We start from the raw sequence: 15575 nt of genomic DNA, 5'->3' as shown, positions 1-15575 counted from the left end.
AAATGGAAATATGTGTTTACATAAATGGTGACCACACCATTTGAGACCCACTGAGAACTTAGACTAAGTTAACTATCTAAACACTCAGAGAGTGCTTTACCTCACCTGAGCTGAGGTTATCCCGAGCTTGAATGACACACAGAGACCAATCAAGGGCTTTGATTTATGATCTGTATGACAGTGGCCATGTCGGCAGGCCACATCATGTGGACAGCCAGTCACCCTGTGTGAGGCAGGCCACTTAACAGGCCAGAAGGAGGCGAGATCAGAGCAAGGGAGCGAGGTATCATTGTCTACAAGTTAATCGATCGCAGATGGCGTGGACAAATACAAAATATATATTTATTTTTTTTAAATAGAAAAAGAAAAAAAAAAAACCTAAATGGGTCGCGAAATATACTTGGGCGGCCGTTAATATACCTGGGCGGGCGGCCCGCCCAAGTATAGTCTATGTGTGGGAAACCCTGTATATACCAATGGCCCAGTCGACGTCCAATCTTACCACTGTAACCAAAGGATCATATTTACTGTTCCAGAGAATCGCCACACCACCAGGTATCCTGCCATGGGCAATTTTATCACAGAGATCAGTATTTGACTCTCCAACTCCATGAAAATTAGCATGTAATGTATTCAGCCTTTCCAGATCTTGCTTAGGTAACCATGTCTCTTGTAAGCACAGAATATCACATTCCTCCAACAGTTTATCAACAACCAGCCGCCTCGCTTTATCACCAGCACTGTGCCCCACACGTAGGCCACGTGTTTTATATGACACCACCCGCATCCTATTGTTTATGTACTATAGTCATTTACATCAGCAGATGCATGATTCCCGTGTAGCTTGATAGCTAGCAAAGGTTTTCCTCCCACCCTCTGGTGCTCTCTCCTGTTCTACCTGTCTCATGTTCGTTTTTTTCGTCTTTTTCTAATAACGGTACATGTGTTAAATGTAGTATAGTTGCTTGGTTGGAGGCAGGAATTGAAAGCGATAGAAGTTTTGGCTTCCGCGCCTTATAAAGTAAATCGTTAGCTACAGTTAGCAAGCCCCCAGTAGCCGGTGTGGAGATAGAGCTAGTGTATCTAATGTAGAAGAACATATCTTTAATGTTTTCTTGTTTCAAGGTAAGCAACACTAATAACAAGTGTGATGGTCTTAAAGCAGTGGTTCTCAAACATTTTTCAATAATGTACCCCCTTTGAAAAAAATATTCCGCCAAGTACCTCCTGATCAGCGCAAAAACAATTTGTTAGGGACAAAATGCCTATAGGCTATAAAGAGGTACAGTCAGTACAGCGCTGCACTATCAGTGTCTGATTTATTAAAACAACAACATTGTAACTGAGAAAAACGTAAGCTACATTTCAAATGTTTACAATCCATCACTAAATTCATGGCAAACCAATTTTAACATCATGCAATAACACTAAGACGACATAAGTTGCATTGAACTGATCTTTTTGATAAGTTGTACTTACAATGTAGTGAAACATGGGCTTCACTGAGGAACTTTGTCATTCTCAGTGACAGGGAGGCAAACTGCAGTTATTACACTTTGCGTTTTGAAATATGTGTAACTCTGTTCATATAATACCCACACTGCTCTAATTTCGATACTTTTCCTAAAATTGGTATATTTATTTATTTTGGGGCGTGGGGAATGAAGAGAAACAAATATATGAGCATTTTATGAGCATGGGATTTTGACCCCTCATATAAACATTATGCATAATGCTGCGCTATACTTTGCGGCCACACGCCGTTGCCAAGCAACGCTTATTGTTTAGGTCCTTCGATAAGCAGGCAGTCATATCATTAGCTTGAACTAGCTAGATCTGATAGATTTGGACAAAAACGCGAGTGAAGTATAACCGGACGCGAGAGAGAGATCAGAGATCAGATCAGCTGAGCACTGCTGACGGAGAACACGCAGCTCTGCATGATCACAGCTCCGCCGCTGTGACGGACCGGTGAGCGGACCAAAATACACTAAGAGTTAGACCTAACATACTTAGCTGCTAAATCTACTCTTGAACTAGCTAAACTAGTTATAAATATATTTTTTCTTTACTGTCGGGTCACTTATTACAGGTTCAGCGAGTTGCACGAGACTGACGGGCTGTCAGGAGAGGGAGAGGAAAAGAGATCGCCCTGTTTATTTTTCCAATTTTATTATCCAGAGTTACTGTATACATTTGAATAAAGTAGTTCATCTACTATTAGTATTTTGTTTAAATGCATTAATTATGTTTTTTCATTAACATAAAATACATCTCACGTACCCCCTGCAGTACTCCAATGTACCCCTAGGGGTCCGCGTACCCCCATTTGAGAAACACTGTCTTAAAGTATCTGAGAGTTTTGATCTTTTGGGCTGAATTTCCTGCTCATTAGATCTCAATTTAGCTAAATTAGGTATTCTCTCAGTGCCCTCATGGACCAATGGGCTCTCACAGATCACAATTGTTAGGGCCATGACAAGGAAAAAGGATTTTCTTTCCCAAACCGATCCCATAAGGCCAATGGGGTGAGGAGGTCCGTGGCCTGACTTGCCACCTCATCGTCCCTCCGCTGCCAACGAACACATTGTATTCTTCTGTTTCATTGCAGTCCCAACTACATTAGTTGTTTTGCTATTTTCTTTTTCCACACGAAAAAGAAAATAGCACTACGAAGGTGATTATCCAGCATTTTATCCGAGCCACCATCTGTGATCCCGCTGAGGGGCCTGGGCAATTCCCAGAACACACGGCCATGACTGATGCGCTCTGTGTTCGCTCGCACGCAAGAACATCACTTTAACTCACAAAAGTTTTCCTTCGCTTACTCTGCAGAACTCAATGTACGTACAGCATTGTAGTTCGGGGGATTAAAGTCTTCTATTTTCTTGATCCACTTAAGGACATAACTCTTCATTTCAATCATATCTGACCTTGAATGTCTTTGTTGAACTAGATTATGTAAACAGACAGACGGATTAATATGCGATGTATGCTGATATTTCTATTACATATGAATAATATGTCAACAGAAACAGTATTTCATGTCATTTACTGTAAGTGAAAATGCAATAAACAGAAATTGGGAATGCACTGGAGATGCAAAAAGAGTCATACAATTATTATTTATACAATGTGCATTAGAGTTTAAAGGACAATTACATTTTTACGGAAGTAAACCTTCTACTGTTTTCCAATTAATAACAAATTAACTGTAAGTGTCTTTTAAAGCAACAATACAAAACTCACTCTCATAATTTTTCAGATTTGCTGATATTTTCTTTGTTGTGTTAAAGTAAAGCTAATATTTGGTGGTTTTGGACTATTTGTACAGAAAACAAAATTGTGATTTTTAACAATTGTCTGACATAGGCCGATTTCATATCAAGGAAATGCAAATTAGTGCGAACTAACTATTATTTTCATTATCCAATTATTTGCTGACTATTTTCTCAGTTTAAAGTGTTGGCTGTAAAATGGTTATCATTACTCCTAGGAGTTGTACTGGAAATGACAGGAAAACAGCAGCATTTCAGTGAATGTTAAAAACAAATTCTTGAAAAATGATTTTAAAATGTTTCTGTTAACCACCTTATCGATGAATCAACCATATTTCTCAGCTTTTAAGCAATTTAAATGATACGTAAAGAATAATTGTTAGTTGAAGGCCAATTGCTTTTATTAAAGTACTGTATGTTCACAGACACACCTAAAGGCAGGAAAGTACTCATCAATTATTCTGCAGGATGTTGTAGCCATGATTCTTATCAGTGCATCAGCAGAGTCACCTTGGCTGTGACTACAACAGGACATGCTAAAATACCTTTTCATTACCGCGCACATAAAAGCATTTAGCCGTTATCTATTCATTCTAAAAGGATGGCCTGACCTTGCCATCTGCTTCCATGGTCAATGAAAATCCAGAGAAACAACGGCTCTGTGATTGCTCTGACGTTTTTGGTGCAGTGTTGCAGTGTTGTTATACATGGCACTTAAAATTCATCATTAGGTGCACAAGCTTTTATTCCTTTATGTAAAACACAATACTAATTGCTGCAGTGTCATTATAATACAAAGCCACAGACAACCAAAAACAAAAGAAAGGAAAAGGTGGAAATTCCACATAAGGAGAGTCAACATCACGCTAAAGAAGTTAAATTAAATGGGATCATGAGTCCTAATTATTCAGTGTCATCATCCTTTAAAAGATAGCAATAAGGAAAAAGGCCATCCTTACACTAATAATCTGCATGTCTTTTTTTATTCAGGTATAGATTGACAGCAGAACTGATATCAGATCAGAAAATAAAAAGCCCTTTTCTGTAAAACACCACTATCTAACACCAGCATGGAGCCAATTTCCTTATAAGCGGGAATTTATCATAATTGAAAACGTGGTTATATGTTGGATCGTTGCAAGATTAACCGATGTCAGAGCACATTTATACAAAAATTAATGGCTGAGGGTCGCCGGCAGCAAACAAGTCAGCGGTTGGAAGTCACTGTTTGAGTTAGTGACATGTGTCTTTCTCAGTATGTGATGTACATCTGCTTCACAGAAAATCGGCTTAATCTACATCCCACTTTGGCCTTTCGACTTCCCCCAGGGCATCAAACTGACAACATGGAAGCTGCGAATGCCATGTTTGCAGTATCAGAGCCCCAGTGTGTAGCCAGAGTCTGCTCGGGCTGATTTGCTGCATGGCTGTGCATAGCAGTGGAGCAGGCTGAGGAGCAGCAGGGATGGGTTCAGGGGACTCAGCCTGTAGACGTTACATCTATCGCTGCCACAGCCGGGGGGGAGGTAACACGCAGAGAGGGGTGTTGGTGTGAGTTTAGACATCAGCTAAGGACATATGAGGTTTATGAGAAGGGAGGGGAAAGACTCATGTAAGTTATTATTCCAATCAGGAGAGACTTTTTTCTGATTTAAGAATATGTATTGACCCGAGCAAGATGATCGAATTAGGAAGTGTCTGGCATTTAGACCCCATCGTAATATGATGTATCTTTACAGGGAGGTGCAGCCGTAGGTAGAATATCCCCCCTGGGGTCCAGACATGGGTGGTGATCAGATGTTGATAGGATAAAGAGTATAGATACAGATTTGGTGGACTTGTGATGAGCTTTACCTGGGCACTGGAGGTGGAGGGGATGGATGAGGGTCGCAGCCATGTCGCCTGAAATGACAGCTGATCACAGAGAGGAGAAGAAGATATTTAAGGTTTAACTGCAGCACAATGATTGGCTATTCGTGGCAAAAGGTTAACGCCAATACAGGCCTATTAGAGGCAGCTGGGGAATTGGGAGAAAGAATGAGTAACGTCTTCCTGATTGAACTTGCACAAAGCTTGATTATTGTCGACACGATGAACTACAATAAAAACGACTTCATGATGAAAGAAAGGAAGGCTTTCATTGAAAAGATGTAAGGAAACAAAATGAGAGAAACTGTGAGAAAGATACAGGGGGACCAGAGGAATGGTGGGGAGGGTGGAAGGAAATGCAATATAAAGCAAGACATGCCTGCTGTGAGTCTTCAGAGCTGAGTCACTGTAAGCCTGCAGACATCAGCTGTAGGGCTTTGTGTGAAGACATATATAATCACTGCCTTATTTCACGATGAGTGTAATACAAACTATATTTCCTGTCTGCACTAAGGTTTTTAAAACAATAGCCTGCCATTCAACAAGTTAAATGTGCAGCCGTTTATGTCATTAATATTTCAAAAAGGCACTTACGTATGAAACAGTAAATACTACTGTATACTATAAGCATTTGCATTGTAGAGAAGCAAAAATGCTGTCTGGGATTAGTTCAACATTTTTGGGGGATTTGCTTGTTCACTGTCTTGCCGACAGTTAGATGAAAAGATACATATTTACCGCCCAGACATGAGGACCATCAATTTCTCATTACCACTCGTCAAGATTTCCGTTTATTTCTTCCTCATTATTTCTTACAATAATGGTTTTTGAAATTGGACTACTGTTAAATTAAGTGTCATGACATTTCTGCAAACATTTAATTAATTATTTTAACAGGAAATGGCTATTTTCTAAGCCAGAGATACAAACACATTTGGTTGTTCCCTAGATGACATAAATAGGTTATAAAATAAAATTCTCACTAGGTCTCTTTAAAAACACATTTATCAAGATGCACTCTTTGCAGAACAGATGACAAGTGATATTTCATATTTCCATGGATATTATATCTTGCAGATAGAAAAAGTGTCCCTCTGACTGTATTATATCAACAGGAAGGCTGACAGTGCCACTGGCAAGAACAGAAGTGGGTTAATTTGGTACTAAATGGTTCACCCCATTGTGAGTGTAGTACTGACTATCTCTAGAGAGAGAGAGAATATGAGGCACAGTGAGAGACATAGAGAGGAGGAATGTAGTCAGCATTTATCTAAATTACTCCATTAAAACGTATGACTGGATAATTAACCAATACAATTACAAATTTGGGAATATATCAAACCAGCTTCTCCAGTTCCTCTGGAGCAGGGCTGACAAACTCAATTTCATCACGGTCCACATTAGCATTATGGTTGCACTTAAAGGGCCTGTTGTAACTTTAAGACTATATAAATATACATATATAAAATGATGTAATATATTACATTATTTCCTCTGCATTGGATTATTATCGGATAGGGTAATAACTTCATAATTAACTACGTCTGAAAGCAGAAGTCTAGGGCAAATAATTGACAATAATTGCAAGTCTCTTCAATGTGCATGTCACAAAATGAGATGCATTGTGGGACATGTAGTTTATGGGCAACAGGCATCTGTACAGCGGTATGTAACCGTATAATAAACATTATATTCTTTCAGAGCTCTTGCAGGCCACATACAATGAGGTTGTGGGCTGGATTTACCCGCAGGCCTTGAATTTGACACCCCTGCTCTGGAGGGATTTAAGCCTGTGCAGACCATTTACATGCCCAAAATACTATACAACACACTACAGGCAAGAGATAACCCAAAGAAGCATAATAGGGCCCCTTTAAAGAGATAAGAAGCGTCGTCTCCATCACGGAAAAATCATATATTGTGCAGCATTTCTGCACCACCGTGGCCATAGAGCCTGACACTGGACTAGACTACCATCCTCTCTGCTACTGCTGGTTCTCACCCACTGCTCCACTGTGATTACAAGAGGCAGTGTGAGAGACGGTGTTTATTTTCAATGTGTCAGGGCCTTGGACCGAGACAGAGACTGATGAAAATAGATGAGCTGTATGAGCATTTTATCTTTATTTTCTCTCATTTGGGTCAATACTCACCTTCAGGTTAATGTGGACGGATTTTGATTTCCCAAACTAATTACCAGAACAGGACGTTCTTACATCTTTGTTACTGGCAGAATTGCACAAATGGAAAAGTCATGCGTCCAGCCATGCATGTGCAGCAAGAAAAAAAAGAAGTAGAGTCACAGGCCATCTGGCTCTCTGATAGAGAGGACACAAAGTATCTCATCCTTTCTTTCATCTGTGTCATCCATCCCTCTGCCTTTCTTCTTCTGGCCTGTGTAGTGTACTGTGAGTAACAACAATAACAGCAACGGTTTTGATATCATTATACATTTTATTTATTTATTATTTGAATCCAATCTTTTGAGATTCAACCTCTAAATCCGGAGAACTGAAACTCATTGCAGTGACATTTGTTTCTAAAGCACAACTAGCAACTAACTAACCACAACATTATTTAACCAGGGATTTAAATTAAATTAAATACTCTTTAATAGGAAAATCATAACAACTGCTAATTTTGCATAAATAGTTACATTGTTATAATGTAGAAAATACTGCTTTGATTCATTTTGATATCTTACCTTGCAGTATGAATTAGTACAGGAAACTACAAAAAACATACGAATATTTAAGAATCATAACTAAAATGGTGTATTAATTATTTCAAGCCAGAAATTGCTACAATTATTTCATATTATTTTATTATCATTTTGAAATGTAATTTTGATGTTGATTTTTGTTTTAAATAATTATTGTGAATACATGAAGTTAGCTAACACATTTATAATCAATAAACTGTCATGAAAAGCTATTTACATATTGTAGGGAAGGCAAGTTAAAAGGTGCTTTCAATACATTTTAACTTAAAAAGAAAAATGATTTACAGACAATAAAGAGAGAGAATCTCTTTGGCGTCACCTTGGCAGATGCAAAACATCAGTACTCTAATCTGTGCTACTCAAATGCTCAGAATTAAACATCTTACAACAAAAACATTGAAGAAAAATCATGCAAAAATGATCAGTCCTACATTCTGTGCTGCTGGTTTGCGGTCTATGCAGCTCTAAATCTCTCAGGATATCAGGTATGCCTTGCTAGTTCACATCAGATCATAGCTCGGCTGCCTATTGGGACCCGGCTTCCTGCATGGGGGAGATAATAGGAAGTGCTCTGACAAAGCCCCGGGTCTGTACTTGTTCTTACCTTCATTCACCACCTGCCTCCCTCGTTCTGTCTGCCTCCCCCCACACAGAACCAGGACATGGCACTGTGAGAGCATGGCTTGTCCTCAATACCGAGACACAAATACACACTCTGTGACAACCACACTCTTGTAGACTTTGTTGTTTATCCAAGGTGTTCTCTGCTTGTTTGTATTGCTTATTAGCACTAGGATATTTGGTGTACATATTTATGCAGCAACTGATTTCCATCTGCTTTTCTTTATCTCCCCAGTACAAACAAGTGGAGCAATACATGTCCTTCCACAAGCTTCCAGCAGACATGCGGCAGAAAATCCACGACTACTATGAGCATCGCTACCAAGGCAAAATCTTTGATGAGGACAACATCCTGAGTGAACTCAACGACCCTCTGAAGGAGGTGAGACATCTTCTCTCTTAAGACCCCAAACTGAATGGATTCATTAGTTTTCTTCCTTAGCAACATGCTTTTAAGAGTGGCCATTTGATGGCTTTATTTTTGGAACACACACTTCAAAATTCAAATAATAAAACACAATCTTGACAGGTGAGCTGTCACAGTGGTTTCTGTTTAGCAACATGAATGAGTTTATTCCCTGAAGATGAAGAGTACATTTTCATTTGGAGATGAAACTGAAATACCTGTCATCTCATTTTACAAGGTCAAAGGAGGAAAAAAAGAAGCAAAACAGATTTTCCTAAGCATCCTGGGTGAACCCACACTGAGCATTTGTCAACATGATGAAAAAAATCTGCATAGAAACATTACCTAGATACACAGCTTGAATTAACTGAGGATATTATTCACAAAAAAGCAGCCATTAGAAAGAATGGTGCTCTTTATTACAGAGTCTGTGTTAAGTTTTAAGTTTCTGTCTGACCTCCTCGTATCAGCAGATTACACGGGTAATTACACAGAGGCATATGGGAGAGGAGAAGACTAAAAACCAAAGCAAGCGTAGGAGTCGTGACCATCTTTTATGTAGCCCCATTAAAGTCAGAGCGTAGTAGTGTGGAGAGCTGCTGCACGACCCCAGACACTCACAGGGAGGTGCAGGGATTTAAAGGTATGACTCTCTAGACCAAAACGTCCACAGTGCATAGCAGACGAAACCTGCCTAGAGACAGTATCACACAATTAAAAGTTATGCTTATGACACAGACAAGGAAAATCGAACTGATTAAAAACAGAGCAAATAAACTAGTTTACATTATGATGCAGGTGACAGTAAGGATACAGAGGATACACATACAACTTTATAGAGTGAGCATTTTTTATATTGTGCAAAGTTTTATATTTTTTCAAGAAACCCAATTCAAAACAAAATGATAGAGGCACTTGAAGAGTGGACTCAGTTACCAAGGCAGTTAGGACTAATAATGTGTGTATATATCAACCACGTGATTTGTGTTTGTATTTATTTATTTAAGAAAGGACAATGCACATTCATTAACATGAGCACTTGAGTCCATCATGTAAACATGCCAGATTTAGCCATTGAGGCTAATTTCCATCTGCAGGTTGATGTCATTAAAATAAAACACATGTGAGCAAAAATAAGCACAGAAAGACATGATTTGGATCCTCTCTAAAATGAAATGGTTTATTCTTGGCCCAGTCAAAACAGTTCCACTGAGTTTCTTGAAAATTGGACCAGTCGTTTTTCTGTAATCCTGCTGACAAACAGTCAAACTCCTTGGCGGAGGTAATCAAAAGCGGCTTACAACAAGTGTGGCTTAGAGCATGTCAGAACAGTGAGTGAAACAAAGAAAGGAAAACACTCAATTACTTAATTTTGCAAACACCCTGTGTTACAGCCAGGCTTCACCTTGATCACTTTATTCTCTACCTACACACCTCCCTTCACCTCTTGCTCTCTTCTCATCCTTTTGAAAGGAAGTTGAGTAATGCCAACCTTCAAGAGAGTGCCAATGCCACCTTTCATAATGAGCTTGTTTTTGCCAAGTCCTATTTAAATCATATTACTCTAAAAGCCGTTGTACACTTTACAAACAGTAACAAATTATAGCTTACTCTGTTAGATGCATCTTAATTTGTCAGTGCTGCACCTCTCTGTTTTGCAGGGCTCTACCCACTTAGCCTCTGTAGTAAAGTGGCTAAAAGGAAAGGAGCAGTTATGTTTGTTTTTCAGTCTCTGCATCCCTTTTCTGGATCCCAGTCCCCAACCATTTAGCAGCTAGAAATCAATCAATGCAGCTCAGTGCCAGGCCCTTTCCAGGTAGACCCACTGGGGTTAGGGTTAGGGGCTTGCTGAGTCGGGCTGATTGCCGGCACCATTTTGGGGGAGCTGACTTATGGGTCAATTTGGGATTAGAATCATCTCCACTTACCAGCACTCAGACTCGCTTTGGACCAAAAAGGAGGGCCCATGAAATCAACCTGAGTGTACTTTAACTGATTCTGGCATGTCATTTATCACACGTCCTGCACGAGGAAACCAGGTGCGCAGGATTGAGACTGCTCGAGCAATTATGAGTACCTGATATTCCTGTGACAACTCTGCTTCAGTGGATAAAACCGCTCTGGGTTTGGTGTGTAGGTCACAGGTAATGAGTCATCAGTGAATCATGCTGGTCTAACGCTATGGACAAGGGTAGGAATAATTTAGAATGTGTCTGCTGAGACGTGAGTCTTAACATGAGTGGGGTTCTTTTATTATATATTTAGGTCCATTACCGTACCTATAAATTCCTTCCAAGAACACTTTACTTGTTGTATTCGTTTGGTAATGAAAATCAATTCACACTTGTTTGCCCCAGGTTATCCATCACATTGAGCAGTTGGTTGCTTTGCTGCAGCTGTGAGCTGAAACCACTTAGAAAAGTCTCCTTGGTGTTGCATTCAAGGTCGCTCCTGCATCCAATAAGTGATTGTTTGCTGCCAAAAAGCGTTTAATTGATAGTCTCTAGTATCGAATAATCTGGTCAACAGTGACGCACCAGCAGACAAAAACTCAAAGAAAAGGAAATAAAGATGTCTTTGCATTAAATGGTTTGCAATTCAATCGCTATTTCTCAGATATTAATGTCCATTTCTGCAGGAAAAAGGTCCTGCTCACAACTGTATTACCACAAAACGTTATAATTTTCTGCTAGAGCATTATCAGAGTAACAAAACAAATTTAATAAAATCATGTTTATACTGTAGTGTTAAACCATCTGAAAATAAGTGCAGTTTTTCATCAAAGACTGTAATATAATATAACAGGCTAACTGTTTTGCTGTTCTCCCCACCTTCGCTGCTTTTCTTTTCCAGTGTCTCACTTTCTTTTATTCTCTGCCATATGACACATCTTTAAATAGGCATAACCAAATATTGTTTCCCCAAGAGGACTCCTGGTTAGGCATGAAAATTGCTTACAATCTAATTCATTAGTTCTGGTGCATGATTGAGGTCAGAGCCCCCTGGCATTAGCCGACACCGGCATCTGAGGCTGAGCTAACATCTCTTTTGCGAACGTCCCAGAGATTGGTTATCCCTCTGTTAGTGTCCTGTTGTCACTGGAGGAGAGCTATCCCTCATGGGGGGTCAACCAACACACCAACGCATATGCCAAGTGCCCCGACTTTCCATCTGCACAGCAACAGAGATGTGTGGGTAAACAGACAACAAGCTCCTAATCTCCTGCTGGGTCCGAGGGGACAGGATGAGACCGGAGAGATGGCCTGCAGCCGACACCAGAGGGCAAACTCATCAGGATATCTCACGCGTGCCAAAAAGTTTCTTCTCAAGAGGGATGGGGAGTGCTTTTGGAGTATTAGGGATAAAGCAGCAATATGCATCCAAATTATGCCGGCAGAGATGAAGGATTTGTGCTGGGTTTTTGTATAAGACTAACAAGTTGTACGAGGAATCTATTGAAATATATTTCTTTGTTTTTTTCTCCTCCAGGAAATTGTTAACTTTAACTGCCGTAAGCTCGTGGCCACCATGCCTTTGTTTGCCAACGCGGACCCCAACTTCGTGACGGGGATGCTGAGCAAGTTAAAGTTCGAAGTCTTTCAACCAAACGACTACATCATCCGGGAAGGCACGGTGGGGAAGAAGATGTACTTCATTCAACATGGTGTTGCGAGTGTCATCACCAAGTTCAGCAAGGAGATGAAGCTGACGGATGGATCCTACTTTGGAGGTCAGATCAAAAACTTAACAATTTGGAATTACATTTGAATTATTTATTTTTCACAGATTTCCACATGAAAATGCAAATATGAATTATATATGTGGGTCCTGCCATGCAAGAGCGCCATACTTACACAGTCACGCATGCATTCCCACAGTGTACGGTTATATATTGAGACACGAGTCTAGCCTGAGGTCTTGCGTTTGATGCTGTTCGAAGTTCACTTATTGTAGATGTAGATTCTCATTAACCAGTGTTGGACGTTAGTCAGCTTCTGCCGTTACGTAACCACTCATCTGGTCGATGGAATAGGCCAAGGCGTGGATCAGGCATCCCTTTAGGACATACAGAAGATCCTCCCCCATCCTCACACACAAACACACACACACTACCAAACACACACACATGCACATGGATGAACTCTTCTACCCCTCCTTAGGTTCCTGCTGCGTACACTTGGCACTGAAAAGAGCAGCCAGTCGTTTCCTTTGTGTTAAACTCAGCAGCTATTCCCTCGTTCTGTTCTCCTTTCTCTTTCTCTGGGTGCCACTCCCATTTGCTCTCAAAAACATCACAGATATCATAAAATGTTTTATTTCAAATAATGTAATCGCATTGCACGTTGTTTACTCAGACACGACAATGTCTGCCTGCAGGTTTTGTCAATGTGAAAGCAAAGCAAAGTTTCCTATTTTAGAGGTTCTTGCATATTTTATCTCTTGAGTTCATTCCCACTATGGAAAGAGGCTGAGGAGTCTAAGAATACCTTCGCTTTGGTGTGTCTTGCTCCATTCAGTTCATGTCTCACAGGCGAGCTAAGGAAGGCAGTGAGTCAAGAAAAAAATCAGTCGTCCTTTTTTCTGCTTGTTCAAATTGCTGTCATGCTACTAAGTGTAGAAAGCTACTTGCTTTAAATATGAGGTTGCCGGGGGAGTGGGTGCTTTTTGAATTCTACATGAAGTGGACATGTCATATGGGAAGATATGTGGCAGTGTTGTTCAAACAATTAATCCTCTGGGGCTGCAGCTCAAGAGATATCCTGCTAAAGAATCATGGTGGCACAGAACAAGTAGATCTTGTTTAAGAAACTAAGCTGAGATGTCAGGAAAAAACCTTCGGCCTAAAAGGCTCTGACAAATAGATCCTAATGGCAGTGAGTGTGAACGCATTTATCAAACAGTTCAGACACAAAGAAAAGAAACCACAGCAGTGTAATGGCCTATTCAGAACAGTGGTAGGCAAAGCTATATTTTGATAGTTAGATGCTTGTAATCAACAGTAACTGTTCAAGATCTATGGTATAACAACTATACTGTTTGTGACAATGAAAACGTATTTGGACCAAGCACATACAAAAATATCAAATGTTTTAGGAAGCGAAATCTTTTAACATTGTATATCAAATGGTGGCTCTTAAGCAGCTATAATGAAAAGCTTTTGAATCTTGTGTAGCATTTCCCATCAAAAGAGCCAGATATGTCCTTTAGAAGCTGGAGGAGACCACAAACAGAGCTAAAAGAGAATGTTTGGATTTACATTAACTAGGTGGCCTTTACAATTTCAGAATAATGATAATGTTCATCCGTGTGCACTGAATGTTCAAAGGAGCAACTGCTGTTTGCCATAGCAACTTGAGAAATAATGATATTTCAATCTTCTGCTTCACCAACGTGGCAAAACATAATCCAGTTTAAAGACTGCAATAAAGCTCTAACCAAACATTCTTTTTACGGTACATTAATACGCTGATTATTTTCTCAGTTAACCGAGAAACCTTTTTAAAAAGCTCAAACCCCCACACATTTATTTTAGTTTACCATATAAACCAAAAAGCAGCAAATCCTCACACTTTTGACGCTAGAAACAAAGAACAATGTAAGTTGTCAAAAGATTTTCTGTCAATCAAATTATTGATTCAGTGAGTAATCATTTCAGATCTCATCCTCAGTATAAAGTTAGAAATGAACAATTACCTGGCCTCCTATAGGACTTATTGTGCTGGACTGTTCACCAACAGGAGTCCCAACCAACTGCTCCAATGAAGATGAACCTCTTCAGACCAAATTGATAAATCCAGGAAACGTGTTGAGGCAGCTTTACTGTTTGCTTTATCTAAAACAGTTTGAAGGTTATTCTGTACCACACAAATATTAGGTTTAGTTTGTTGTATTTGATTCATTCATTTGATTAATTCTGTGCAGAGATGTACATATACCAGCCCAGTAAGCTATCTGACAGTTCGCAGTATAAGATTATTATCTGTAATATGTTCAATAACAAGGGAATAACATACAGATAAAACAGTGAACATATATTAGTTGTTCTCATTTCATCTTCTAATTAAAGGACTTGTGTTATATCCGCCCAAATAATAAAGGTTGCACTGTTCATATCGCTGTGTCTGTGCCGGGCCACCTGCTGTTGCCTTCTGCCCAGCTGGTCTTCTTACCCGTTTGCACAGCATTAGTAGATGAGTTGGGAGCAGCTGGCTGTACCAGGCATCTCACTCTTGCCCCTTTTTCCCGATGATTCACACTCCCCTTACAACCAGGCCAAACCGTGGCCAGAATGAGAAATCGGTGCGGGGGACTGAGACAGACACAGAGGGAAGCAGAGCAACAAAACGGAGCCCAGCCACATGAAACTATTAGCATAGTGATGAGCAGGACATCTATGAGGACAGTAGGTCACACTGCGCCTTCAGAAACGGTAAATGCCGCACCTGCATGCTGTTAAGGTATCATAGTAGTCTGGTATTACATATTGGTGCCATAGCTCTGTAGTGAAGTCACTGTGAGGCTAAGGGACTAATCGAGTGTAATGCTAAGATAATGACATACAGAGCATGGATATCCCCATTGGGCTTGAATGCCTCAGTCACCCGGGACTCTGAGTCTCTCCTCAGTCACAACCATGTAAGGAGTAAGGGAGCAGTTGCCATGAGAGTATGTGACACAG

General features: G+C 40.0%; 1 protein-coding gene across 1 annotated transcript in view; it reads left to right on the top strand.

Moving 5' to 3' along the window:
• Positions 1–15575, top strand: part of LOC117551303 (potassium/sodium hyperpolarization-activated cyclic nucleotide-gated channel 1) — a 77822-nt gene that overhangs the window by 46142 nt on the left and 16105 nt on the right. The window contains exons 5-6 of the mRNA XM_034224131.1: positions 8726–8872; positions 12386–12626. Of these exons, the coding sequence (XP_034080022.1) occupies positions 8726–8872; positions 12386–12626 (388 nt within the window). The remainder of the gene's footprint in view (positions 1–8725; positions 8873–12385; positions 12627–15575) is intronic.

This window comes from Gymnodraco acuticeps, unplaced genomic scaffold (assembly GCF_902827175.1).
Source record: "Gymnodraco acuticeps unplaced genomic scaffold, fGymAcu1.1, whole genome shotgun sequence".
Lineage (NCBI taxonomy): Eukaryota > Metazoa > Chordata > Actinopteri > Perciformes > Bathydraconidae > Gymnodraco > Gymnodraco acuticeps.
Note: the sequence above shows the minus strand (reverse complement) of the source record. Positions and strands in the feature narration are given on the sequence as shown.